At 43.7% G+C, this 26684-nt stretch overlaps 1 protein-coding gene across 3 annotated transcripts in view; it reads left to right on the top strand.

Annotated features, from left to right (window-relative positions):
• Positions 1–26684, top strand: part of LOC138745673 (talin-2) — a 337585-nt gene that overhangs the window by 108879 nt on the left and 202022 nt on the right. For all 3 annotated transcript variants that reach the window (XM_069902933.1, XM_069902934.1, XM_069902935.1), the window contains 8 exons: positions 7816–7945; positions 9702–9854; positions 13613–13755; positions 18043–18170; positions 18700–18763; positions 20502–20606; positions 23624–23779; positions 26118–26219. In XM_069902933.1, the coding sequence (XP_069759034.1) occupies positions 7816–7945; positions 9702–9854; positions 13613–13755; positions 18043–18170; positions 18700–18763; positions 20502–20606; positions 23624–23779; positions 26118–26219 (981 nt within the window). The remainder of the gene's footprint in view (positions 1–7815; positions 7946–9701; positions 9855–13612; positions 13756–18042; positions 18171–18699; positions 18764–20501; positions 20607–23623; positions 23780–26117; positions 26220–26684) is intronic.

Raw genomic sequence — 26684 nt, forward strand, 5'->3', positions numbered from 1 at the left:
AGAGGCGTTCTTGTACATTGGGAACTTGGCTCATTTCAGCAGAATTTGCTGGTTTTCGTCATCTCCCGAACGGGAAGAACACAACAAAGATGAAGAGAGGGAATTATCGAAGGGAAGAGTGAAAGGATCACTGATCCTGTGTGGGTTTTTGAATCCACTCCTGATGAAACCATTCCTCTGCTTTTTAACATCCAGGAAATCCATCCTCTTTTGAGCGCTTGTGAACTTAAACCCATGCCTCTGTTAGTGTGATAATTGTCGCAATGTTGAGAATGCTCGAGGCAGCCAGTAAGTCAGGCAGCATTCCTGAGGAGAGAAATAGGGTCAAGAACTTTCCATCAGGCAGTTTCCAAAATTCCTGATACTCAGGGAAGGGTCAATTGTTAAATGTCACTCCCTCTGTAGACAGAATACAGGAAACTCCAGGCCAGTTGTCATTTGGAAAATGTTGGAGGCTATTATTATCGACTTGATAGCAGGGCCACTGAGAAAAATTCAAGATAATTAGGCAAAGTCAAGATGATTTTGCCAAAGGAAATAATGTTTGGCCAAAACATTGGCATTCTCAGAAGTTGAAGGGGGACATGTGTAGGTTTGCACATAAGGTCCATCTCCTCCCTGTTCAGGTTTCTATGGCAACACTTGGAGTCCCGCCTAAATCTGCAATTCCAACCATTCCTTCAAATTCCTCATGTGGCGAAAACCAATCGTGTCAGGCAGCAAGGGAACAGACCATTCACCCCACCAGACTGAGCATTCAGGTTCATGTCAAGGCATTCGAGCTGGTCTCAGCACCTCTTCAATGTTTGTCAGCAACTCTGCTTCCTCTGTTCATAGTATAAATGTTTGCCCTGTGACGCTGCCGCAAAACACCAAATTTTGTGACTTGTTCCTGACAATAAATTCTGATTCTGAGTGTGTTCCAAGTGCTCAGCACACTCCAGGTGACTTTTCCCATGACCCTAAATCCATGTCCTCTCGTTTTACTCTCTGTCTGATAGGGTCGACTGCTGGAATGTTTTTCTCCAGTGTAATTTCATGCACCTCAATCACTTTCCCTCTAAAACCACAGCTTCTCTATGGGCAACTCGTACGGGAATATCTCTCTCCAGAGCCATTCCATCCCAGGCGCTGTCCTGATGAATCTCCCCTGCACCCTCTCCAATGTTGACACACCTTCCCACATTATGGTGTGGGTGATAGCGTGAGCAACAGTGTATCCTGGACATTCATTTTGCGCTCTACGTTTGGTTAGACCAGCTGTCAGATCGGCCTTCCGGAAAGCATTTGGCCCAGGGGAGACCTAGGATTTGTCCTTGAAGTCTGGGCACACCAGCTGGCGGAGTGTTCACAGACGTCGCCACCTTCTCCCTGCCTCAGGCTGCTTCAGGAGACTTGTCTACCCAGTGCTGAAGCTGAGTAGATGACCAGCGGCCAGTGGCTCCAACATCTGATGTCCAACCTTGAGATGTTGGTCATGGCCTCCCAGCCACCCTTGACCCACTCAAGTTCACCTACTGCCACAACAGCTCGACTGCAGATGCCACCTCTCTGGCATCATGTTCAGCCCTGGAACAACTGGGCAAGGACACCCACATCAGACTGCTGTTCATTCACTAAAGGACTGCTTTCAACACCATTGTACTAACAAACATCTCCAAACTCTGTGGCAGTGCACCCCTCTCTGCAATTGGAACGTAGAAAGAACATAGAACATTCCAGCACAGTACAGGACCTTTGGCCCATTTTTAAACATATTCAACAGTCTAACCCTTCCCTACCTCGGACCCAAACCCTCTATCTTTCTTACATTCATTTCCCTATTGTACCATCCTCCACCACCACCCCTGGCAAAGCATTCCAGGGACCCTCTACTCTCTGCCGTCTGCCCTGAACTGTCCTCCAAACTTCTTAAAAAGATGTCCTCTGGCACCCTGGGAAAAAAAGGGTCCTTGCTGCCCACATTATCTGAGCCTCTCATAATTTTGTAGACCTCTATTAAGTCACCTCTCATCCTTCAAACAGAAAAGCTTTGCCTCATAAGACACTTTCTCCATTCCGGGCAACACCCTCGTAAATCTCCTTTGCACCCTCTCCAAAGCTTTCACATCCTTCCTGTAATAAAGCAGCCGGAACTGGCACAATATTCCAACAGTGGCCTAACCGGAGTTTTTAGTGCGGCAATATTACCTCACGGAGCCTCAAGTTCTTGTACCGCAGGCCATACTTGGCGAGGATTGGTGACAGCATCTCCACCACAATTATCCTCAACACTGACACACCACAACGCCTTGTGCTCACTCACTGTACGCCCACCACAACGTGGCCACACGTGGTCCTCATTCCATCCAGAAATTCATGGGTATCTCCTCTGTCAAAGGCAGGATCTCTATCAGCGACAGGGAGTGCAGAGGGAGACAGGGACCTATGGCTTGAAGCCTCTTCTTCAAAGTCAGCAAGGCCAAGGAGCTGGTCACGGATGACTGGAGGAGAGTGGAACTCACTCCCCAGTCTGCATCACCAGTGCTGAGGTGCAGATAGTCAACAGCAGGAGGTTCCGAGGTGTAAACATGTAGACCACCCACGTCAATGCAATGGCCGAGAAAGCACAGCAGTGCCTCTGCTTCCTTCGACGCCCCTCAACAACCTCTACAGGGCCACCTCTGCGTCACTGGGTAGAATAGGGACTGCTCCGCCCAAGACTGCAATGAACTGCAGAGGGTTATGAACATGGATCAGGCCATCACACACACGCACCCTCCCCTGTTTACTCTTCCTGCTGCCTTGGAAAAGCATCGAACCTATTAGCAGACTCATCCCACTCTGGCCACACTCTCTTCGCCCCCCTGCCATCAGCAAGAAGATACAGGACCAGCATCACCAGATTCAAGGACAGTTTATTTCATCTTATCAAACTCATAAATGATCCTCACACGAGAAAAATTATGTTCCCTGACTATTGAAGAGCACTATCCCGCATGGCTTTTAACTACGTTATCTGCCTGCGTTTTCACCTTAGCTGTAGCAAAAAAATGTATTATGTCAACCTGGAATTTAGAAGTATTCTCAATACAACAATGGTACATAGAAATGAATAAATGTATTCCATTGGAAAAAAATAACATATAATTTAAGAAATAACATCACAGTATTCGAACAAATTTGGGAACCGTACATGGAACACAACAGAGAAGTCCTACCGCGGACCTCCACCCCCTAAAATGACAGAAGGAGAAGAAGACGAAATGAACTGACCCAGTATGTAAAAGTAGATGACACAAATTTCTTGTTTATTTTCATGTGTGATGACATTGTTTAATGGGTTTAATGTATCATATATGTTGAACGTTGAGTGGGTGGGGATGGGGGTGGGAAGGAGGGAGGGAAGGGAGGGGGGAAAAAGGGGAGAAAATGACACTGTGTATATTCAAGAGGGAAATGTTTGTGTGTATTTTGGTCAGTATGGTTCATAGTGTGAAAAATAAAAATTAAAAAAAAATTTAATCTCCATCTATAGATCGACTTCTCTTTATTAGTCATTTCCACGTTAATAATAAAGGTGAATGATCAGATGAAATCCTTGGTTTATAATCTGCTTCAAGGATACTAGGCTGCAATGGAACCGAAATCAAAAATAAATCAATTCTGGAGGAAGAATCAAGTTTACTTGAATAAAGTGAATAATCATTTTTTTTTTGGATGAATCCTTCTCTAAGGATCTATTAAGTTCAGATTTTAAATCAAAAGCAATGTAGCTTTAGCTGCTTTTGTTCTCATCTTTGCTCAGGTGGATCCAAACAAAAATTAAAAACCCCCATTAAAATATTTTCATGTGCTTCTGCTAAATTAAAAAAGGTGTCTGAATAAATTATTCGTCATCAACATTTAGAGCATACAAATTCCAAAAAAGTCGACATTCCCAAAAAAAATTTGACATTGTACTATTTTGTATCTCCCTGCTGGGTCTGTAACCACATTTTGAACTTTAATCGGGAGGATCTTTTTATCCAAATTGCCACATCTCTTGCTTTAGAATTAAATGAAGATAACATTACATATCCCACCCAATCCCTTTTTAATTTCAGATGTTCTTTTCAGTTAAATGGGTTTCTTGAAGAAAAGCTACATCAACGCCCAATTTCTTAATAATACGCTCTTTCTTTTAATCTTTTAATTCAACCCAAACATATTCACGAATAGATATGTTTTAAATTTCTGCACAATTTCAATTTAGATTACAAAAGGTTGAGTATCAAGTGCGAGATCTATCGGATCATTCGCTTTTAATCTTGTCGATTTTATTGGTAGAAGAACAAAAGATAGGTTATAGGTGGAGGTTAAATGCAACATTAATGAAGAAAAAAGAATTTTGTGACTGAGACAACAGATACATTTTTTTCTTGAAACTAATAAGGATTCAGCGATGAGTAAGTTTACGATATTGGATTCTATGAAGGCATATTTAAGAGGTCAAATAATAAGTTATAGTTCAAAAGTAAAGAAGGAATATGTGAAAGAGGTGGATCAGTTGGAAAATAGAAATAATTAGAGAAGGAAATACAAGTGCAAAAAAATGAGGAGAAAAGAATATTGTTCAAATCCAAAAAATTAAGATTTAATACAATACAAACTTATAATGTAATTGTGACAAAATTATTACGAATTAGGTGAAAGGACTCATAAAATACTAGCATGGCAATTAACGGCAGAACAAGGTTCTACAACAAGAATGGCCACTAAGAAAACTACTGGTCAAATTACCTATAAAAAGCAGGAAATAAATGATAATTTTTAGGAATTTTATGCCAAACTTTATCAACAAGAATCTTTGAAAGATGATAATAAAATAGAAGAGTATTTGCGACAAGTTAAATTACATGTGTTAGATGAAGACAAAAAGTTAGAATTTTTTTCTGAAATAGAGATCTTGATGAAGACGGAAAGTTAGAATATGTTTTCTGAAATAGAGACCTTGATGTCATTACAGAATAATAAAGCACCAGGAGAAGATTTAAGGAGTTATTAGTACCTCTATTAATGGGATATTAGACCAAATGAGAGCGGTACTTGTCCTACCAGAATCTTTTAAAAACAGTGTTAATAGCACTAATTCCTAAGAAAGAGAAGGATTATTTACAAACTTCTTCATACAGACCTATATCATTATTGAATAAGGATTATAAAATTGTATCAAAATTATTAGCTAATAGATTAGTTAAATTTTTACCAAAATTAATAAATATGGATCAAACTTGTTTTATTAAAAATAGTAGAAGATAATATAGTTACATTTTTAAGTTTGAAAAATATAGCACAAAATAGAAAGATTCCATTAGTAGCGATTGTGTTAGATGCAGAGAACGCATTTGATAGATTGGAATGGGATTTTTTTTGTTTAAAATACTTAATGCTTTTGGGACTCCAATTACTTTTGTAAATTGGATAGAAGCATTGTTTGATGAGCAAAAGCAAAAGTGGTTAAGAATAGACAAATATCAAAACCATTTTTAGCATGGTTTTCTAGACAAGGTTATTCATTGTCACCTTTTTTATTTGCATTAGCAATAGAGCGATTGGCAGAAATAATTAAAATTGATAAAGAAATTAACGGATTTGAGATAGGTAATACAGAACATAAAATTAGTTTGTTTGTGGATGATGTTATATCTAACAAGACCAGAAGTATCATTGAATATGAGATTAATAGAATATGGATTAGTATCGGGTTATAAAGTTAATGTTGATAAAAGTGAGGTGATGCTTATGGTGGATATGGATTATTCAGAATGTAAAAGACTGACAAAATTTAAGTGACAAAATGAAGCAATTAAATACTTAGGAATAAAAATTAATAGAAATAGAAATAATTTATTTGTTAAATTATTCACCACAATTGAAAAAGATGGAAGATCTGAGAAGATGGAAAAATTTACCAATAACGTTAATAGGACGGGTGAATTGTATTAAGATGAATATTTTTCCAAGAATACAATATTTGTTTCAATTGTTACCCATTCATGTACTAAAATTATTTTTTGGGGGTTTGAATAAAACTATACAAGAATTTGTTTGGAAAGGTAAAATGTCAAGAATTGGTTTTGAAAAATTAACATGGAAATCTGATCAGTGAAGACTAAGATTACCGAATTTTAAAAATTATTATAAAGCAGCTCAGTTAAAATTTTTGTCCTGTTATCAAGTGGGTGAGAAAACAGCTTGGGTTCAAATTGAAATGAATAAAATAGGAGAAACTATCCCAGAACAAATTTTGTATAAATGGAATAATGAACTGTTTAAAGGATTTTAAAACACATATTTTAATAGGGAATTGGATTCATATGGAGAGACAGATTAAAAATTATCAATGACCTAAAATGTTGTTAAAACGAAATCAACATATTCCTTTCACTTGAACAAGTGAATACAGAGGATAAAAGTTTTTGGATTTTTAAAAAAAACTTTTGAGCAATTAAAAGATAAATATAATATACAAAATAATACAAATCATGCTTAAAAAAGAAACTAGGAACGGATTTAAGACCCCTGGAACAAAGTCAATTTGAAGGTATAATAAGATGCACTTTTTATTAAGAAATTTATTACTAATAGGTATATAAAATTACAAGAAACTACAAGGAAAAATGCTTTATATAAATCAAAATTATGATGGGAGAAAGTGTTAAATATATTAATTCAGGAGGAAATACGGTCAAAACTGTGTCAAGAGAATGTTATGAATACAGTTAATGCTCGATATCAAATGGTTCAGTATAATTTTCTTCATTTATATTATACACCACATAAATAGAATGGACAATTCTAATTATCCACATAAGTGTTTTCGATGTAACAAGGAAATAGGGACCTTTCTACTTTCGGACTGGTCCTGTGTGAAAGTGGAACGATTTGAGTGTATTGTTAGGACGAATTATGAAGATAAAGATTCAGGGATATTTTTACTTGGGAATTTATATGAAAAAGATATAAAACTGAAATTGAATAAATATAGCAGTAGCGACTGCAAAGGAATGTATAGCGGTCATGTGGAAAAATGAATGTGGTACAGCTAGACAGATGGCATAACAAAATGCAAAATTCTATCCCTTTAGAAAAAATTGGATATAGTTTAAGGAATCGAATTGAAGACATACAAAATTTGGAAACCATACATGGATTTTATGAATAAAATTCCATCCACATCCTCCACATTACCCACCCCTCTCAATTAGAAATTATAATAAATAGTCAACTCATATTATATATGTTAATATTATATATGTAGGTATTCTTTTTTTTTCCTTCTTTCTTTTGGGGGAGAAAAATAATATTTTTTGTATCGTTTTGAATGATTTACAATAATTACTGTATTATTGAATCATTTTTGTATTGAAGCAAATGATAAATAAAATTTTTTAAGTCTTTTAATTCAACCCATTAACATTAAAATTTACAAACTTCATCCACTTGCTCATCTAATGAAAATGAAATCAATCCCCTTCAATCGCCTCCCCCTGTGCTGTTGCCCAGGACAATGAAGAGCTTTATCCCCAGGCTGTCTGGACGTGTTTTAAGGTAGCAGGATCTGGATGGTAAAACCCACTGATGTGCTGGAGAGGACCACCAGGTCACGCTGTATCCATGGGAAGTTGAGGGTAAACGTTGGCTCGGCTTTGATTCCTGTGGATGCTGTGTGTCTTCCACTCGACCCCAGAGTCTTCAGTCTTTCTGTTTAACTCTTGATGGTAAAATCTGTGGTCTGTTGCGCAAACCGGCTCAGTGGAGTGAATTTAACATGACCTGTGTTCTCCTGATTAGGATATACTGGAGTACAAGAAGAAACAAAGGCCCCAGAAAGTGAGGATGCTTGATGGAGCTGTGAAGACCGTCATGATTGATGACTCCAAAACTGTGGGAGAACTTCTTGTGCCGATCTGCAGTAGAATAGGTTTGTACTTTGCCTCTTCTCAGCAGTTTGAAGGCTCAGCGTGGTTACCTGGTGCCAAAGGTGTGGTTGGAGTGGATTTGAATTGATGCTTTGACGGACAAGTGTGCAAGTGTTTCTGATGGTGCAGGCTGTTCTTCAGGTGATGGAGACGAGCGGGTGAGACCTCAGGTTGGGAACCTCATGGTCTCCCCTTTAAATTTTCCCCTCAACCCATGACCTCTAGTTTTTAATCTCACCTACCCGCAGTGGAAAAAGCCTGCTTGGATTTACTCTTTTTCTACCCATCAGAATATTGTAAACCTCCATCAAATCTCTGCTCATTCTTCTACACTCCAAGGAATAAAGTCATAACCTGTTTAATCTTTTCCTGTAGTAAAAACATAAAATGCTGGGGAAGTTGAGCAGGTCAAACAGTGTCCTTTATGTAGCAAAGTTAAAAATACATAACTGACATTTCAGGTTTGAGCCCTCATCAAGGTAACTGCACGCAATACTCCAAATTTGGCCTCACCAATGTCATGTACAATTTCACCATAATGTCCCAACTCCTGTACTTTGATTTATGGAGGCCGATGTGCAAAAATATCTTTTATTGACCTGTTGGGAATTATGTATCTGTATTCCCAGATCTCTGTGTTCTACCACACTCCTCAGTGCTCTACCATTTATAGTCTAGTCTGAGATCCTCCTATCCTTATCTATGATTTTACAAACCTCTGTAATAGTTCCAGACTCCTTCAGTGCCCCAGGAGGTATGTTGCAGCCTGCCCAGCCTCTCCCTGAAATACAAGCCGTCCAGTCCTGGTGACATCCTAATGAATCTTATCTGCACCTTCTCCTACTCGATGGTGGAAAGACTCAGCTGGCCGGGCAGCCGCTGACAAAAAGGTGAAGCCAAGGGATTATCCAGCACTGCTCACTGCCTTCTATACAAGCAGATCCTTTCTTAAAAACACCGACAAGAAGACCTCTTGGTACCCCAGACACGCCCTCGGCCTGAATCCAAGATTTATGAGGCATGCCCCAGCAGTGAAGGACATTGATCTGCTAACCTTCCTGATGATTGGTGCCTAAAGCAATTATATGATTGGACAACCCCTCCCCCAATGGCCACTGCGTTGAACCTCCCTAACCTTGGCTCTCTCTCCATTGTAACAAGGGTCCGTTGAACCCATTTCCAATTGTTGATGCTGTCTCTGCCGGAAGCTAACCGATCTGCGGACTGATTACAGCGTTGCTGGTTTTGTGGAGCACACGAGCTCCTCTCCTTAACCTGTTTAACCTTTCACTATAACTCTGTTCTTGAAGTGCGGGCAACATCCCATTAAATCTTCTCTGCCCTCTTTCTATCATTGCTGGCTTTACTGTTGCTAGGTGATCAAAACTGTACACTATACTCCAAATTTGGCCTCAGTGAACAACTTTACCATACTCAGTACTTTGATTTTTGGCCAATGTGGCTAGGTGACCAAAACTGTACACTATACTCCAAATTTGGCCTCAGTGAACAACTTTACCATACTCAGTACTTTGATTTTTGGCCAATGTGGCAAACGCTCTCTTTACCTGTGATGCCACTTTCAGGGAATTATGTCTCTAATTTTGAGTTTGAGTCTCTGGGGTGGGACTTGAACCCAGAACTTTGTAAAAGGCTCAACCCAGCTCAAGTTTGAGGGGTCTCGGGGTGGTAACTCCCTCCTCATGGCACTCTGCCTTCCACCTTGTTCCAGCGGAGTCTGTGTTTCCTCCATTTTAGGCATCACGAATTATGAAGAATATTCCTTGATCCAAGACATAATCGAAGAAAAAAAAGACGAAGGAACGGGTACATTGAAGAAAGATCGAACCTTGTTACGGGATGAAAGGAAGATGGAGAAGTTGAAAGCCAAGCTTCACACAGACGATGAATGTAAGTCTACCTCAGCTCCGGGGGGGATCGTTTAAAAAAAAAATTTAGACATACAGCACGGTAGCAGGCCATTTTGGTAACAGGCCGTGTTGTCCAATTTACACCCAATTAATTTGCACCCCAGGTACGTTTTTGAAGGATGGGAGGAGACTGGAGCCCCCAAGGAAAACCCACGCAGACACAGGGAGAACATACAAACTCCTTACAGACAGCACGGGGTTTGAACTCCGGTCCGGTCCCGATTGTTGACGCTGTAACTGTAACTTGCAGCCCAAGTTCACACTTGTGGGACAATATCAGGGGCTTTAAGAAAAGTGTAATGGTGATAAACTGAATCACTCGCTCAGAGAGCAAAGTTGCTGTGACCCAGATAAAACTGAGTTGAAACTGCAATGGTAATGGAGTAGTGTTAGAAACACAGAAATGTTGGAGGAGCTCAGTATCTCTGGCAGCGTCCATAGGAGGTAAAGATGTACAGTTTATCTGATGATTTGGGCCTGAGCCCTTCTTCGTATAGGAAGGACTCAGCCCCAAAATGTCGGTTATACAGCCTCTCCCCGGCTTATGACCTATGTGACTAATGTCCATCTGTTAATACAACCCAAAAAAAAATGGCTGTGTGCTTACAATAGTGACCGTCTCTCAGTTGCCATTCAGTAAGTGCGGTAAGCTTGCTAAAGAAGATGGCAAGTGAGAGGAAAAACTGCTGATAGATCTGGCAGGAAGCCAAGGAAGACGGTCGATTTGGAATTTAAAATGACTTCATTTACGACTTCGACGTGCCCTGCTTTCATACGTTCGACTTGCGTTCATTTTGAGGTACGACTGGTTGTCAGAATGGAACTCGGACATATGTCGGGGAGTATGTATATCTTTACCTCCTCTGGATGCTGGGTTCTTCCTGCATTTCTGTGTTTCTTCTATAATCACAGCGCCTGCAGACTTTTGTGTCTCACTCAGTGGTGTTTTGTGAGCAGGCGGGGGCCTGGTTTCATCGATTGGTCTCAGTGAGCCAGGAATTTGTGCTGTTCTTCCCATGTTTGGTGATGTGGAGGTGGTTCGGATAGCAGATGGTGATGGAAGGACAGGACTGAGTGCAGCCTGGCTCCCTACAGGCCCGTTTTTCCCTTGGGTGGAACCACCTCCCCAGCTTCTCTGCCCCTCGATGTTACCTGATATCATCCCTTCCCACTTCAGTCTCGATAGAACATCCCGACCTGAAACACTGACTCGTCCTTACTCGCCCACGGAAGCTGCCCGACCCGCTGAGTTCCTCTAGCACCTCAGTGCCAGCTCGAGGTTCCAGCCCCTGCAAGTTTTGTGTTCCTTGAGGGCTTCCTTCTCTCCACTTTTCAGATCGGTGAAAATGAAGCCCCCAGGCCCATTGGCAATTTGAGAGGGGGTGATCCGGAGCACAGTGTGTGTGCCTCGCTGCGCCTTGTCACGGAGTTTCCCAAGGTGCGGGGGATCTCCTGCCCCCTCACGAGCTTTAAGGGAGCCCCTTGTTGTAATAGATTAGACTTGGTAGATCTTTCACTCAACAGTCCAAGGTTTGTCAATAAATAGTTAAATAACTTGGTTTCAACAATTCTTTCAATTGGTTCAATGACCCCGTGTGCTTTCACTTAAAAAAAAAGAAACATTATGAAATTTATCTAAGTTGTGAGTGAATGCAGTGCAGATTATCCCGGCCCCAACTCTGAGTTAGGGAGGCTGATGGATAGACGAGTGGTAGGTGGGGGGGGGGGTGGGTGGGGGGGGGGGGAGTCTTCAGTTACGTGGAGACATTCGGGAGGCCTAGAGTATTCCCCTGGGAATAGAGAAGGATGAGGGTCTCCAGTTACATAAAGACATTTGGGTGACCCAGAGTATGCCTCTTGGAGCAGAGGCGTCTCGATGAAGATTTCGAGGGAGCGACTTGGAATTTGGACAGGTTTCACTGGGCAAGACTGTTTCCCAAACAGGTAATTGGGCAAAGAGCCTTAACCATTTGGACCCCATGAACCTGTTTTCAGGGACAACCAACAAGAGCATGCACTTTGTGTCCCAGTTCTCAGGGACTGGCTTTATACCTAACCACCAGCTGGTTCATTCTGTCGTTTACCCATGGACCCAGTCTGGATTATATATTTTGAAAGATTAACAGTGGCCAGAGTCCAAAGGAGTAAAACATCAGCTGCTGCTTAGGCTTATGTTCTATGATACTGTGGATTGATAGGGTGGATTCCCAGAGCTTTCCTTGCTGGGAGAATTTGTAAACAAGACCATTGAGTTAGGATGAGGCAGTCATTCGGGGCAGGAAATGTTTCACTAGGGATGTTTTATAAGGCACTGATGGGCACAGTTGGCATAATTGGTTAGCACAAAGCATTTGCAGCACCCAGTGATTGGGCCTGGGGTTTGAATCCCATGTCTGTCAGGGGTTTGTACCTGTCTTCCCATGTCTGCGCGGGTTTCCCCTGAGGCTTCGGTTTCCTCCCACTGTTTAAAACATAGGTTAAATGGATGTAATTGGGTGCCACAGACTTGTGAGCTGAAATGGCCTGTTGCCGTGCTGCACGTCTAAATTTTAAAAAATTTAAAAGACCTCACTTTTGGGCTCCTCATTTAAGAAAGAATGTGCTGATGTTGGAGAGGGCTTCACAAGAATGATTCTGGGAATGAAAGGGTTATCATATGAGGAGCGTTTGACAGCTCTTGACCCATACTCGTTGAAATTTAGGAGCGTGATTGGGGATCTCATTGAATGTTGAAAAGAATAGATAGGGTAGGTATAGAAAAGTTCCTTCCCATGGTGGGAGAGTCTAGGACAAGAGGGCACAACTTCAGATTTGAAAGGTGAGATGCGTAGGAATTTCTTCATCCAGAGGGCGGTAAATCTGTTGAATTTTTTGCCACAAGTGGTTGTGGAGGCCGGGTCTCTGGGTGTATTTAAGGCAGAGACTGACAGGTTCTTGATTAGCCAGGGCATCAAGGGTTATGGGGAAAAGGCCAGGCAATGGGGCTGAGTGGGGAAATGGATCAGCTCATAATTGAATGACAGGCCAGACTCAATGGGCTGAATGGCCTATTTCTGCTTGTATGACTAATGGTTGCAGAGGGTGAGTCTTCAGCATGGTTTTACTCTCGTAGACTGAATACTTAGCTTGTGCGGGATTTTAGTCACGGCAAAATTGGTGGGGGATGTGGGCACAGCAGAAGTGACAGGTTTCAGGTTCAAGTTCATTACCATCTGACTATACATAACCCGCTGAAACAGTGTTTCTCTAGACCACAGCGCGTGCGCGCGCACACCATGCACAGCAAATAATAATCACATACACACAAAGTTAAGATTTAAAATAAATATATAAAAATATTTTGGGATGATTCACTCGGTTACAGGATACTGTTCATCAATCTCACAGCCTCCGGGAAGAAGCTATTTCCCAGCCTGACCATCCTAATTTTGATGTTCCTGAACCTCCTTCCTGATGGTAGTGGGTCAGAGACGTTGAATGAGCGGAGGCACCTTGAGGAGCCGTGCTGTCCACTCCAGCTTTCTGCCGTCCTTTTCTCCTCGAAGATGGGGGTATGCAGGACTGTGGATGGGATGAATCGCAGAGCTCTTTGCAAGACTGGGGCTGTTGTCAAGGGGTTAACGTGGTTTCTGAGACTCTTCTGAGATGATGGAGAGGTACAGGCGTGGGGATCAGGAGTGGATGGGACGTGAGGGGCTGCACTCGAAGATGTGTGGATGATTTCTCTCTCTCCGGCAGTGAACTGGTTGGACCACAGTAGGACATTCCGAGAACAAGGCGTGGATGAAAATGAAACGCTGTTGTTACGGCGCAAGTTCTTCTATTCTGATCAGAATGTGGATTCCCGAGACCCCGTGCAGTTGAACCTACTCTACGTTCAGGTAAAGGGATTCCCAGCGATTGTTGGGTGACGTTGAGCCGGACGGAGCTATTTGTGTCCAGATAGTTACAGCCTGAATAAGGCAGTCAACACCTGCCTCACAGATTTGTCCTGTGTTTCATGCACTCCTGTCCCACAGACGTGTCCTGTGTTTCATGCACACCTGTCTCACACATGTCCTGCTCTTAATGCAAACCTCCCCCACAGACATGACCTGCGCTTCATGCACACCTGTCCCACACATGCCCTGCTCTTTTTTTTACTTAAACAAAAGTTACTTTTAATTATCTTTAAACATGAAAATAGAATCACACTTTAACTTATCACTAACTTACTTAATCTAACTTAACCCCCTTCTAATTCTAAGCGGACGTGTGTGTAAGTTCAGAAAAGTTCTTTGGTTCACATTCCATTCTCACTTCTCACTCCTCCAAGTTCACTGGTTGCAGGCAATTCTTGTACTGTGCACAGAATTTAACATTTATAATGTTCACCAGGCTTTGGTGCTCGAAAGGAAAATGGTTACCACTCAGGAAGGTTCTTGTTGGTTTTCAGAGAGAGAGATGTGTTGTTCCAGGACACCCACAACTGATTCCTTTTTAGTCATCCACTCCAGTGTCTTGCTGACAAAACTTGCCCCTTCAGGGTTCTCCAGATGATAACCTCTTTCTTTCAGGTCATCACAGAGTTCCTTTTGGTTTCCCTTATTCCAAGTGGAATATTAGACGTCCAGTCCTTTCCTCTTGCATGAACCACAAGGACTTTGACCAGACTGTCTTCCAAATGGGGTTTTCCATAAGCTTGCCAGCTTGTCCTGTTCCAGTCCCATCTGCTGTTGCTGGTTGTAACACTGTATAAGCGATCTCTCTCTTAGAGAAAAACCTTGTTTGACTCTCTCTGCTTACAAAACTGCATGACCCGCTTACAACAGCAAGTTCTTCCAGACAGCAGCGGCTCCAGCCTGCTCTCTCATCTATTGCCTTTGGTAAATAACAATCCATTAGTGAAGTCTCTTGAGCACTCTTCAAAGCTCTTGTCAATAGTTGTTAGGCCCCGCTATGTCTAGCATTAGCAGAGCTCCAGTATTTCAAATAAGATCTGTTTTAACAGACCTTTCCCAATTTATCTCCCAAAAACATATGTATTTACTCTGTCACATTACTGTAAACTGAAATCAAGGAAAAAGGGAGAAATGTAAACAAATTGTTCAAATACAGAAAAAAAATCAATAATAAATAAAGTGTAAAGTAAAAATCCTTAAATGAGCCTCCAATTGAGTTTGTCATTTTTTAAAATTTTTTTTATTTTTCACACTATAAACCACATTGATCAAGATACATACATTTTCCTTTTCCAATATATACAGTGTCGTTTTCTCCTCCTCCCATCCCACCCTCCCTACCTCCCCTCCCATTCATTTAAAGTTTGGAATCTAAGATACAATAAACCCGTCAAACAATGTTGTCACTCAATAAAAATAAACAAGAAATTCCACTGAGTCAGTTCTTTTCATTCTCTTCTCCTTTTGTCATTTTAGGTGGTAGATGTCCCCGGTAGGTTTTCTCTATTGTGTTTCATGTATGGCTCCCATATTTGTTCAAATATTGTAATATTATTTCTTAAATTATAGGTTATTTTTTCTGATGGAATACATTTATTCATTTCTATGTACCGTAGTTGTATTCTCAAGTTATCTTCTAATTTCCAGGCTGACATAATACATTTTTTTGCTACAGCTAGGGCTATCCTAACAAATCTTTTTTGTGCACCATCCAAATCAAGTCCAAATTCTTTGTTTTTTATGTTACTTAGGAGGAAGATCTCTGGGTTTTTGTGATTTTATTTAATATCTGGTTTAGATCTTCCCAAAATTTTTTCACTTTCTCACATGTCCAGATTGCATGAATTGTTGTTCCCATTTCCTTTTTACAGCGAAAACATCTGTCAGATACTGTTGGGTCCCATTTATTTAACTTTTGAGGTGTAATGTATAGCCTGTGTTTCCAGTTATATTGTATCATGCGTAACCTCGTGTTTATTGTATTTCTCATAGTTCCTGAGCATAACTTCTCCCATGTTTCCTTCTTTATCTTTATGTTTAGATCTTGTTCCCATTTTTGTTTAGTTTTACCATTTGTTTCCTCATTCTCCTTGTAGTTTAATATACATGTTTGTTATAAATTTTTTGATTATCATTGTGTCTGTAATCACATATTCAAAATTACTTCCCTTTGGTAACCTCAGACTGCTTCCCAATTTGTCCTTCAAGTAGGATTTCAGTTAGTAGTATGCCAACACTGTATCGTGAGTTATATTATATTTATCCTTCATTTGTTCAAAGGATAATAATTTATTTCCCGAAAAGCAATTTTCTATTCTTTTGATCCCTTTTTTCTCCCATTCTCTAAAGGAAAGGTTATCTATTGTAAAAGGGATTAGCTGATTTTGCGTCAGTATTAGTTTTGGTAATTGGTAATTTGTTTTATTCCTTTCTACATGAATCTTCTTCCAAATATTGAGCAGATGATGTAATACTGGAGAATTCCTACGTTGTACCAATTTTTCATCCCATTTATATAATATATGTTCGGGTATCTTCTCCCCTATTTTATCTAGTTCTAATCTAGTCCAATCTGGCTTTTCCCTTGTTTGATAAAAATCTGATAGGTATCTTAATTGTGCGGCTCTATAATAATTTTTAAAGTTTGGCAGTTGTAAGCCTCCTTGTTTATACCATTCTGTTAATTTATCTAGTGCTATCCTCGGTTTCCCCCCTTACCATAAAAATTTTCTTATTATTTTCTTTAACTCCTTGAAGAATTTCTCTGTCAAATGTACTGGCAATGCCTGAAATAGATATTGTATCCTTGGAAAAATGTTCATTTTTATACAGTTTATCCTTCCTATTAGTGTTAGTGGTAAATCTTTCCAATGCTCTAAGTCGTCCTGTAATTTTTTCATTAGTGGATAATAATTGAGTTTATATAGATGGCCGAGATTTTTATTTATTTGTATACCTAGGTATCGCATTGCTTGCATTTGCCATCTGAATGGTGATTCCTTCTTAAATTTCGAGAAATCCGCATTATTCATTGGCATTGCTTCACTTTTATTTGCGTTAATCTTGTATCCTGACACTTCACCGTATTCCTTCAATTTCTTATGTAATTCTTTTATTGATATTTCTGGTTCTGTTAAGTATACTATAACGTCATCTGTAAATAAACTGATTTTATATTCCTTGTCTTTTATTTTTATCCCTTTTATTTTATTTTCTGTTCTTATCAGTTCTGCTAGTGGTTCTATGGCTAACGCGAACAATAAGGGCGATAGTGGGCATCCCTGCCTTGTTGATCTGCTTAAGTTAAATTGTTTTGATATATATCCATTTACTGTCACTTTTGCCAATGGCCCCTTATATAATGCTTTAATCCAATTAATATATTTCTCTGGTAAGCTGAATTTTTGTAGTACTTTGAATAAATAATTCCATTCTACTCTGTCAAATGCCTTCTCTGCGTCTAAAGCAACCGCTACTGTTGGAGCTTTATTTCCTTCTACTGACATGCCCTGCTCTTAATGCAAACTTCCCCCACAGACATGACCTGTGCTTCATGCACACCTGTCCCACACATGCCCTGCTCTTAATGCTAACTTGCCCCACAGACATGACCTGTGCTTCATGCACATCTGTCCCATACATGTCCTACACTTAATGCAAACCTACCCTTCAGATGTGTTTTCTGCTTCAAGTGCTTTGCATGGGGTGACAGGGTGTTTGGAGCTAGGTCCTGACCCTGGTGTCCCCTTGGTTGGTTGGATTTCTTCTGGGGACTGAACAATTTGCCTGCCCTTCGTTTAGCCAGACAATTGGGTCTTAGTATTCGAGAACCTGCCCAAACAGGGATGGACCTGGCCCTAATGTGTCTGCTTTTGACCAAGAGAGCAAAGGGGAGGGTGTGGGAGTGTTGAGCTCAGCTCTGGAGTGGGCCACTAGCTCATGCATCATGTCTGTACATGGTCCTACCCATGCTTCCTGTGATTGGTTTGCTTCAAGTCTGGCAAACCCTGGAGCAGTTGGAGAATCCTTGCTGTTTCTACACATTGTGGGGCTGCTGGCACGGGGAGGTTAATGGGTTCAGTGAGGTGGGTCTGCAGGGCAAGGAGGGATTCCACAGTCCACCTTTGACCTGTGGCGTGTCTAGGAGTTTTTGGCCTTTCCCCCTGGAGCCAGTTTCAGGGACAGGGCCCAGCATCTGATGCAGTCCTGACTGTTTCTTGTTTGCAGGCGCGAGATGACATCCTCAATGGCTCACACCCAGTCTCGTTCGAGAAAGCTGGCGAGTTTGGGGGCATCCAGGCTCACATCCAGTTCGGAGCCCACGTCGAGCACAAGCACAAGCCTGGATTTCTGGAGTATGTCAGGGCAGTGACCTGTGGCAAGGGTTGGGGATGGGGCATGTGGGACAGAGACAAGGCCAGGGTCTGGTGGGTTTTTCACTTGTGGTCAGGAATCATTGGATGAGACACAGCTGTAACGAGGTGGGATGGGGGAGTGGGAGGGGGGGATCTGGAAGGTTTGACAGAGAGGGTCAAGGTTTGTGTGAGTGAGCTGGTATGTCGAGGGTGGGAGGTGGGTTTTGGTGTGTCTGTGTGGTTGGGCTGAGGGAATAGAGTGGGACGGGGCAGAACGTGATGGGGAGGGGTGGGTGTGACAGGGTAAGGGTGTGATGGGGATGGTTTATACATGGATGGGGAGAATGATGGGCGCAGTGGTCCCCTCATGGTTGTGGGGCATTGGGCTGTGCCCTTGGTCAGGGATGGAGATGATGGAAAAAGGTCTTTACTCCTCTCTGGCAGAGAGTGTGTGAGGTGACCAGGGTAGGGGGGTGTTAATGTTAGTCTGAGCTCATGGTGACTCTGACCTACTCACCCTGTCCTCCAGTCTAAAGGAGTTCCTGCCCAAGGAGTATATCAAGCAGAGAACTGCAGAAAAGAAGATCTTCCAGGTACCATGTTCAGTCTGACAGTCCACTGCAGACAGGCGAGGTAAATCAGCCTTCGTCACTCTCCTGTCCGCTCAAGCCGATGTCAGCCTCTGTCTGCCGGGTTGGCTTTCACCACCATGCCTCTACCTTCTGGGCTCATGTTGGCTCTGTCCAGCTGGCTCCTGCCGGTTCTCAAGGCCGCCATTCACTATGCCCTTGGGTCTATGTTACCCACCGTGCTGAGGCCTGGAATTCCCTCCCCAAACTCCCCATCGTTCCTCCTTCCCGAGACCCTTTCTCCAGCCAGGTTGCTGCTTTGCGCCCTGATGGTCTCGCGGCATGCTTTACGTGAGTGCAGCCGTGGGCATTGGCTGCCATCAGTACCCGGGCGTTTGAGTCCAAGCACGGTGTGGTGTTGGAACGGTGCAACCCCACTATCTGTGTACAGAGGAGAGGAGAAGAATTAGAGAATCTAGCTGGACAATACAGACTCTGTAATTGGGTGAAACAAACTCAAACTCGAGCTGCTTACCATTGGCACAGTTCTCCATCCACTCTCTGCCCCTGGCTGTGCCCTTCTCTCGGTTGCCCTTGACCACTTTACCTCCTCCCAGTGCTCTTCTCGGTTCTTCCGGGAAAGATGGGGCAGCACGGTTGGCATAGCGGTTAGCGCAACGCCTTTACAACGCCAGGGATCGGGACCGACTTGGGTTCGAATCTTGCACTGTCTGTAAGGAGTTTGTACGTTCTCCCAGTATCTGCGTGGGATTTCTCCAGGGCCTCCAGTTTCCTCCCACTCTTCAGGGTTATAGATTAAATGGGTGTAAATCGGGCGACACAGACTCCTGGGCCAAAAAGGCCTGTTACTGTGATGTATGTCTAAATTTAACTTCAAAATTCTGAAACCCCTGCTGGGTACCTATCTGATATTTGGGTCCCAATTTCAAGATTCAAGCTTCTTTTACTGTCGCGTAATAAAATTGTGTGATATTACACAAAATTTCCTTTGGTTTACCACAAGGCAGACAGATTCGCCATCAGCACAAATTGCCCGGTGTCTCTTACAGTCAGAGAAAGAGAAGCAAAAGAGAGTCCCGCAGAATCACTGAGTGTCCGTGGATTTGCCTCCAGCCCCCTGCAGCCTTCAATACAAATCATCGGCAACCTCAGCTCCAGATCCAAGCCTCTGACATGATCAGCAAACCTTCAGCACCCTTGGCACCCTCTCGCCTCCTGTTTCCGATTCCTGGTGCCCCTTCAGCCAGTCTCCAGCAGCCCACATCCTGGTGCCAGTCCCTTGACTGCAGTCGCCCGCAGCCTGCGTGACACTTTGCAAAAGCCCAATCTCATTGCCCTCATTTCTCCAAGTCTAGGAAGGGGATGTAGGCAGTTCTCGGGGTCACCCCATTGCTTGACATCATTGCTGCAGCCTACCCCTCCTACATACATCACACACACCCTGATTCCTCTCCTATAATACCTACCTTTGGGGGAAGCCCATGAGGTTACACTGACAGCACCCACATTTCCGGGTTCATGAGACGGCTCCACTAACTGCAGCCCCTCTCTCTCTCCCCCTCTCCTGTCACCTTCTCACGCACCCTTCCATATTCCATTTCAAACACTGCCTGCTGAAGGACAGTGGTGGACCACAGGAGCAGACCAAGTGAAAAGTTCACTTGTGCCCAGAAGTAGCCGCTGTTTACTGGGTTCGGCCAGTGAGCAAGGAAATGAATATCTTTTGGTTTTGTTACATCAGGAACACAAAAACTGTGGTGAAATGACTGAAATCGAAGCAAAGGTGAAGTACGTGAAGTTGGCCCGCTCACTCCGAACCTACGGGGTTTCCTTCTTTTTGGTGAAGGTACGTTGTTCTCCCTCCGCAAGTGCGTACTTTGTCTGTTGGCTGGAAACCCTCACCTCCAAATTTTCCGCCAGCCATGCAGAGGGAGTGCTCCGAGTGGCAGGGGACGGAGCCCTGACGTGGGCCCTGGGCTGAACTTGGTCTGCAGCCCCTCGGATTGGCCTTCTGTCACTAAGCTCCAGCCACATCCAGTGCCCACGCTGGCTGTGTGTCCTTCCTCATTTTTGGTCCATAGGTTTCATAGATTATTCCTGCACAGTACAGGCTCTTCAGCTCATGATGTTGCACTGACCTATACAAACCTACTCAACGATCCTTCGCTACCTCACACCAATAACTCTTTTTCTTACATCCATGTCTCATTCTTTTAAAGGCCCCTATTGTTCCAGCCTCCACCATCACCCCTGGCAATACATTCCAGACACCTATAACTCTCTGTGTGTGTAAAACAAATCTTACCTCTTTACCTCTGACATCTCCCCTAAACTTTCCTCCCTCACTTTGTTTGCTACTCTTGCCCTGGGAAACAGGTGCTTCCTCCCTATATATGCCTTTCATCATCTTGTCATTCTCCATTGTTACCTCTCATCCTTCTTCATTTCAAAGAGAAAAGCCTGAGCACTGTAAGCCACATTCTCCATCCAGTCAACATCCTGGTAAACCTCCTCTACACACTCTCCAGAGTGTACTGTAATGAGGTGACCAGAAGTGAACCTGATATTCTAAGTGTGGTCTCACTAGAGATTTACAGAGCTGCAACATTGCCTCACGACTACCTCACGACTCTTGAACTCAACTCCCCGCCTAACGAAGCACAGCATCCCACAGGCCTTCTTAACTACCCGATCAACCTGCATGGCAACTTTGAGAGATGTGTGGATTTGGACCCCAAGGCCCCTCTGTTCTTCCACACTGTTAAGTATCCAGCCATTAACCTTGTACTCAGCCTGCAGGTCCGACTTTCTAAAATGCATCACCTCACACTTATCCAGATTGAAATCCATTTGTTACTTTTTTGCCCAACTCTGCATCCTGTCTATATCCTGTTGTAACTTGCACCAACCTTCTACACTATCCACAACAGCTCCAACCTTCATATCAGAACACTGCAGCACAGAAAACAGGCCATTTGGCCCTTCTAGTCTGTGCCAAAACATTAATCTGCAAACTTATTGACCCATCCCTCTACCGCTTTGTCTAGTTCACTTATAAAAAGTACATGTCCCAGAACAGATCTCTGCAGAACACCACTCGTCACTGACCTCCAGGAAGAATACTTTCAATCGACTACAAATTCCACACAGCCAAGGTTCCAGGGATCCCATGCCTCATGGTTTTCTGAATTAGTCTCCCATGGGGGTCCTTGTCAAATGCCTTAATAAAAGCTACAAAGACCACATCTACCACCCTACCTACTTCCTCAAAAAATCTCAATTAGACTTTTGAGACATAACCTTCCCCTCACAAAGCCATGCTGCCTATCCCTGGGAAGACTATACCTCTCCGAAAGCATTCCATTCTGTGGCGACCCCGGCTTCCTACCGCAGACAATGCTGAAAGGAGCTGCTCACACTGACCATCCAAGACTCTAATCTTTAATAAACAATATTTATTTGTGTATACAGAGCCCTCCATATTCTTGGGGACAAAGACACTTTTTTTTTCCATTATTTGCCCCTGTGCTCCACAGTTTTAAATTTGTAATCAAACAATTCCCATGTATTTAAAGTGCACATTCCAGATTTTATTCAAGGTTATTTGTGTACATTTTGGTTTGACCATGTAGAAATTACAGCACTTTTTATTCATAGTCCCCCATTTCAGGGCACCATAATATGTGGGACATTTGACTTCACTTGTATTTGTGAGTGCTCAGGTAGAAGAGAGCTGGGCTTGCTTCTAAGTTTTTGATCACCTTTGGAGTCTGTAGTTGCCATTTTTCAACGAGGACCAGAGTTGTGCCAGAAGCCGTTATGTGGCTGAAAAACAAGAATAAAACCGTAAGAAACATCACCAAACCTTTGAATGCCAAAATCAACAGTTTGGGACATTATAAAGAAGAAAGAGTGTGTTGGTGAGCTCAGTAATGGCAAAGGGACTGGTATTCCAAGGAAGACCTTCACTGCTGGTGACAGAAGAATTCTCATCATAATGAATAAGGATCCCCAAACACCCGTCCAATAGATCAGAAACGCTATTCAGGAGGCAGGCGTGGATTTTTCAGTGACTACTGTCTGCAAAAGACTTCACGAACAGAAATACAGAGGCTACACTGCAAGGTGCAAACCACTAGTTAACCACAGAAACAAGATGAGGCAGATTACCAGGAAGTATTTAAAGAGCCTGCAGAATTCTGGAAAAAAAATCTTGTGGATAGATGAGACCCAGATTAACCTGGATCAGAGTGATGGCAAGAGCAAAGTGTGGAGACGCAAAGTAAATGCCCAAGATCAAAGCAGAGCCACCTTTGCCATGGTTTGCATCTTGCAGTGTAGCCAAATGTTATGGTGCCCTGAAATGGGGAGCTCTGTATAAAAAATGCTGTAATTTCTACATGGTCAAACTAAAATGTACAGAAATAACCTTGAATAAAATCTGGAGCCCACTTTAATTCCATGGGAATTGTTTGATTACAAATTTAAAACTGTGGAGCACGGGCAAATAAAGGAAAATAGTGACTTTGTCCCAAATGGTATTGGGGGGGAGGGGGGAGGAACCCTGAATTAACACTTATCCTGCACATCTATTGTTTGTCTGGATGTGCATCTGTGGGTTTTAAACCCTATGACCGGAGAACGCTTTTTTGTAGGGTTTTGCTTGTACAGTCGGATGATCATGAACTTGAGTCGTTCCTGGCACCTCACAATGTGGCCCCTACTGGTTGGATGGTGAAGGGAAACTTTGTACTGGTTGGGCGATTCCGACCGTTGACCAGACCCGTTCACTGTGTGTCGGTTGAAATGAGCAGTGTAGTTAATGGACCAGTTCTTACAAGTGTCCTGTGCTTTGTTCTCCAGGAGAAGATGAAGGGAAAGAATAAATTGGTGCCTCGATTGCTGGGCATCACTAAAGATTCAGTGATGCGAGTGGATGAGAAGACGAAGGAAGTGATACAGGAGTGGCCTCTCACCACTGTCAAACGTTGGGCAGCCTCTCCGAAGAGCTTCACCCTGGTAGGCATTCAATCTTCACTGGTGTTTCCGCCAGCCTTGCACACCCTGGTAGGCATTCAATCTTCACTGGTGTTTCTGCCAGCCTTGCACACCCTGGTAGGCTTTCAATCTTCACTGGTGTTTCCTCCAGCCTTGCACACCCTGGTAGGCATTCAATCTTCACTGGTGTTTCTGCCAGCCTTGCACAGCCTGGGAGGCATTCAATCTTCACTGGTGTTTCCTCCAGCCTTGGACATCCTGGTAGACATTCAATCTTCACTGGTGTTTCTGCCAGCCTTGGACACCCTGGGAGGCATTCAATCTTCACTGGTGTTTCCTCCAGCCTTGGGCACCCTGGTAAGCATTGAATCTTCACTGGTGTCTCCGCCAGCCTTGGAAACCTTCAGACGTTGCCGAGGAATAGCTGCTGGTGGGCGGACCTCACCTGGTCCTGAGCTGTCAGCTGGTTGGCTGAGAGTGTAGTGGGGTTGGGGGTTTCAGTCAGGTAGGGGGGACTGGAGAGGGTCCATTGTTTTGGTCTTGCCTTTCCTCTCTGCTGCCTTCACTGACACTGGGAGCTCAGTCTATACTTGCAATTTTTGTGACTGTCTTCCAGCTGTTTCACATCTGTATTTATATTTGGACAGTATGGGAACAGGCCCCTCTGGTCGATGAGCCCACGCTGCCCAATTACTTAATTGACCTACAACCCCCATACGTGGGTGGGGTCAGTTGAGGCACATTCTCTGAAGGAGGACATTTCCTGACTGGGAAAGGAAGACCTTCTCCTGACCGCGGATGTGCCGGAGGCTGAGGATAAAGGGAAGGGCTGGTGTCGGTACAAGAGAAGGGTGGGAAGAGGTCGCTGTGGGAGTCGGAGTTTTTGGAACAAGTGTCAGGCCATAGTTGGTCTCCTGAAATGCAGAGAGATGAGAGGAGGGTTGGAAATGGTCCAAATTATTGAGGGGGCAGGGTGGAGGGGGCTTAACCATAGCATGGGCTCATTGGTGGGGTAGGTTAGAGGAGAGGGTGTGGAGATTCAACAAGGTTTGGTCTCTGAAGGGGGGCGGTTAATGTTTGGTCTCCAGGGGGTGGGAGGAATTTGGATTCAGTGGGGAGGGGTTTGGTCTTTGTGGGGAGGGGGTTGAACAAGGTTTAGATTCTGTGGGGTGGGGGTTGAATGAGTTTGGAAGTGGGAAAACACTGGGCCTGCTGCACCCTGGAGCCTCCCCCCCCCCACCCCCCACACCATGATTTACCTGGTTAGTTGGCAACCCGGCATTTTAAAGGGGTCCCACCTTCAGTGGTGACGATGTGAGAGCAAGTTGTGCTTTCACACTGCCAGAAGGCAATTAATGAGTTAACAAGGCCGGGCTCTGACATTTGCCCCACCAATTGTCAGAGCCCAGTTGAATTTAACTTGGCCTGCCAGGATGGGATGTTTCACAGCACAGTATGGATCTGGGTTCAACCCACATGTAATTGGCAATGTGGAAGGGGCTGGGGGTTGAATGGTTTAGGCTCCAAGGGTTTGGGGTTAAATGAGGTTTGGTGCCTGTGGGGTGGGGGGTGAATGAGGTTTGGCGCCCGTGGGGTGGGGGTCGGTGTCTGTGGGATGGGGATTGGTGTCCCTGGGGTGGGGATGCTATCCAAGGGGAGGGGGTTTGTGTTCGTGGGGGATTGGGGGGTTGCTGTCTGTGGGGTAGAGAATGAATGAGGTTTTGTGTCCATGGAGTGTGGGTTGGCATATGGGGTCGGGGATGAACGAGGTTTGGTGTCTGTGGGGTGGGGTTAGTGTCCATGGGGTTGGAGTTGAATGAGGTTTGGTATCCGTGGGGTGGGGCTTGGTGTCTATGAGGTTGGGGTTGGTGTCTATGCATGGGGTAGAGGTTGAATGAGATTTGATGTCCGTGGGGTGGGGATTGGTGACCGTGCATCGTGGTTGAATAAGGTTTAGACTCCATTGGGGGGAGGGGTGGTGAAGTATGGTACAACGGCGATTTACACCTCAGCTCCAGATTGACCAAATCTGGAAGGAAGGTTTGGTCTAGTCTTCACACCCACAGTACCTCATGGCGGCAAACAGAGAGTTCCCCGCCCAACTACAACCATCATCGAACCTGGCAAATAGTCTTCTGTAACGACTTGCCCTGGCCATGCCTGCTGCCGTCCTTCCTCCAATCCAACTCCAGCACGACTTCCCAACTCTTTCTCCGATGCAGCAGATTGGTTTGGCTTTGCTCTGTAGGACAATGAAACCCGGTATTTGGGACGTGGGGTGGGCTGGTGACAGACTACGTCACACTCTTCATGGGTCGCTGTGGTGGATGGATTCACTCTGCTCTCTCTCCAACCGCAGGACTTTGGGGAGTACCAGGAGAGCTACTATTCTGTTCAGACCACCGAGGGAGAACAAATCTCGCAGCTCATTGCTGGCTACATCGACATTATCCTGAAGAAGGTGAGTGAAGTGAGTGTGTGGTGAATGCACCAGAAACGCAGACCAAGGGAAAACTCGTGTGAGCAAACAGAAGCCGGAGGTCAGTCGTGGTATGGGTCGGGAATGGAGGACAACCCACCTGGGCCCTTGAATCTCAGGTGCTCTCTTCTCAGCCAGTGCCTCCACTCCCAGCTTCTTGTGACCCAAGGATTACCTCATTTCTCAGGAGTTTGCAGAGGTTGAGTTTGACATTGAAAACTTCTACAGATAGGTAGTGGAAAGTGTGAAGACCGGTCAGTGTGGGGACACCAATACTTCTGAGCATAAGGGCCTGCAAAGGGTGGTGGACACAGCCCAGGGCATCACAGCCATTATTGAGAATATCTACAGGGAACGCTGCCGTTGGAGAGCAGCATTGATCATCAAGGATCCACACCACCTCAACAAACTCATCTAATTTTGCACATTATTTATGACTAAATATTT

The sequence above is a fragment of the Narcine bancroftii genome, chromosome 11 (genome assembly GCF_036971445.1).
Source record: "Narcine bancroftii isolate sNarBan1 chromosome 11, sNarBan1.hap1, whole genome shotgun sequence".
NCBI classification, from domain to species: domain Eukaryota; kingdom Metazoa; phylum Chordata; class Chondrichthyes; order Torpediniformes; family Narcinidae; genus Narcine; species Narcine bancroftii.